Genomic DNA, 2,222 nt, shown 5'->3' with positions numbered 1-2,222 from the left:
CAGCTGATGATATTATGATGGTTACAGCAGCTGACCAGTCAGGCTTTAAACCACAAACACACCCATTATAATTACACAACCCCCTTTTTAAAACAAAAACAAAACCCCTCCACTCTCCTTGTGCTTCATTCTTTCTTCTTTCAAATTGTGGCTTTTTTCCCCCCCATCTTTATTTTATCCTCCATTGCATCAAATCATCATCATCATCATCATCATCAAACTGCACTTTATTTAAAACACTCAAGGAAATGTACATTGTGTGCAATTTTGTTTACATCAAAAAGATTAACTCCATTAAAGTGAGAAACAAACAGGATTTTACTCCTTATTAAAGCAGATTTAAAATGAGGTTTGATCCTGAATAACCTAATGATTTCCAAATGTAATAATCACATACAGAAACAAACACACTCAGTAGCGATCATAACGTCGTCTCTGATTATAGGAGTTCTGGTGATCTGCAGATCGCCGATCCCATGACCTCTGACCCCAGCCTCCACCCCCTCGGTGATGTCTGCTTTCCTGGAACCTAAAGAACACCACAGAGCTCATGAGAACCTGAGTTCCTCCTACACACACACACACACACACACGATTAGTTTCTCAGTGTTATAAAGTTCATACCGGGCATCTCTGCTCCTCCACCCCTCCACTACAGGTGGCTGCACCTCAGGCTGCTGTAAATACCGCTGAAACTCTTCATCCTGGGCAGAGAAACGGTGTGCAAACTGTTCCTCATACTGCTGAGCTTCAGTCATGCTGCTGGAAAAAAAAAAAAAAAAAAACACCATGAAGTGTTAAATAACAACAACAACAACAACAAAAAAAAAAAACCTCAGAAGTATCAAACACCATTAACAGTCAAACACAACCAAGCATCATTTCAGCACCAATAAATACCATTAAAATGTTAAAAGCACAAACTCATTATCTGTAGCCGCTTTATCCTGTTCTACAGGGTCGCAGGCGAGCTGGAGCCTATCCCAGCTGACTACGGGCGAAAGGCGGGGTTCACCCTGGACAAGTCGCCAGGTCATCACAGGGCTGACACATAGACACAGACAACCATTCACACTCACATTCACACCTACGCTCAATTTAGAGTCACCAGTTAACCTAACCTGCATGTCTTTGGACTGTGGGGGAAACCGGAGCACCCGGAGGAAACCCACGCGGACACAGGGAGAACATGCAGACTCCACACAGAAAGGCCCTCGCCGGCCACGGGGCTCGAACCCGGACCTTCTTGCTGTGAGGTGACAGCGCTAATGGATGGCTAACCACTACACCACCGTGCCGCCGAGCATTACATACATACATACATACAAACACCAATAACACAGTGAAAAGCCATCAAAGCACCAAACTCCATAAAATTATATTCCATACTAATTAAAACCATCAAACTCCATTCACTTCCATTAAATTCCATTACATACAGCCAGATACCATGAAAACACCAATGAACACCATTCCATAGTGCCAAACACCCTGAACACCAGCCCACAAAAACAAACACCAAACGCCACTGCATGACATCAAACACCTTCAACAAGTCTTGCATACAATTCAACCCCATCAACACTCAAAAACATTAAACACAACTAAAGCCAATCACCACGGGCTTATTATTATTATTAGTAGTAGTAGTAGTAAACACAGCTAATGCTAACTCGTTTAGCCACAACGAAAACTTCTCTGAAATGAAACCATAAAGATAAATAAAACACTCACCTGGAACAAAAAAACTTTTACTTTATAAAGAAAGGAAATTAATCTTCTTTATTACTTTTTATATGTTTTACTGAAGCAGAAATAAACAATCAGCAGAATGCGCTCGCGCAGGTTTCCGCCCGGACACTACAGCGCCGCGTGTGCAGCCTTTATTCCGCTCCCCCTCTCGGCCACTGCAAAGGTTCCGCCCTGAGTTGTGTTCCGCCCCTCTCAGGTTTCCTCTCGGATAAAAACCCAGACCCGCTTCAGCCCGCACGCAGTACCGGACCGGCACCCGGGCCATGGCGGCGAGCGCGAGGACACTGTGAGCTTCCGGTCTGACCGATAAACCAACCGGTTGCACAAACTAATTCAGCTCAGTTTCAGTTAATTCCCGGCTGGTTTCAGTGCGCGCGGCTCCGGGGTTTGTTTTGGTTATTAATAATAATTAATATTGCTGGAGCCCGGGGCTGCGCGGAGGAGAGAGAGGAGAGAGAGGAGCAGCGGGG

At 44.6% G+C, this 2,222-nt stretch overlaps 2 protein-coding genes across 4 annotated transcripts in view; one reads left to right on the top strand and one right to left on the bottom strand.

Moving 5' to 3' along the window:
- Positions 1 to 209: 209 nt before the first annotated feature.
- Positions 210 to 1,906, bottom strand: LOC132888222 (RNA guanine-N7 methyltransferase activating subunit-like). 2 transcript variants are annotated; one of them, XM_060924289.1, is made up of 3 exons: positions 1,735 to 1,906; positions 625 to 759; positions 210 to 529 (listed from the first exon to the last, which is right to left on the bottom strand). In XM_060924289.1, the coding sequence occupies exons 2-3, from the start codon at positions 756 to 758 to the stop codon at positions 412 to 414; spliced, it is 252 nt and encodes an 83-aa protein (XP_060780272.1). In that variant the 5' UTR covers position 759; positions 1,735 to 1,906; the 3' UTR covers positions 210 to 411. The 2 variants fall into 2 exon arrangements, with proteins under 2 accessions (XP_060780272.1, XP_060780271.1); XM_060924288.1 differs by having other exon boundaries at positions 625 to 762; positions 1,735 to 1,905.
- A 61-nt stretch (positions 1,907 to 1,967) lies between these two features.
- The window catches only part of homer2 (homer scaffold protein 2), a 49,595-nt gene continuing 49,340 nt past the window's right edge, over positions 1,968 to 2,222 (top strand). Inside the window, exon 1 of one of the 2 annotated variants that reach the window (XM_060924285.1) lies at positions 1,968 to 2,222. This exon is cut by the window's right edge and continues 51 nt beyond it. The gene's annotated coding sequence lies outside the window, so the exon portion shown is untranslated. The other variant, XM_060924286.1, reaches the window with a different exon arrangement.

The sequence above is a fragment of the Neoarius graeffei genome, chromosome 6 (genome assembly GCF_027579695.1).
Source record: "Neoarius graeffei isolate fNeoGra1 chromosome 6, fNeoGra1.pri, whole genome shotgun sequence".
Taxonomy (NCBI): Eukaryota; Metazoa; Chordata; class Actinopteri; order Siluriformes; family Ariidae; genus Neoarius; species Neoarius graeffei.
Note: the sequence above shows the minus strand (reverse complement) of the source record. Positions and strands in the feature narration are given on the sequence as shown.

Coding starts and splice junctions, on each gene's coding strand:
- LOC132888222 (XM_060924289.1), bottom strand. CDS start 758: ATGACTGAAGCTCAGCAGTATGAGGAACAGTTTGCACACCGTTTCTCT. Junction 530..624: donor TGGAGGAGCAGAGATGCCCG/GTATGAACTTTA, acceptor GGTGTTCTTTAG/GTTCCAGGAAAGCAGACATC.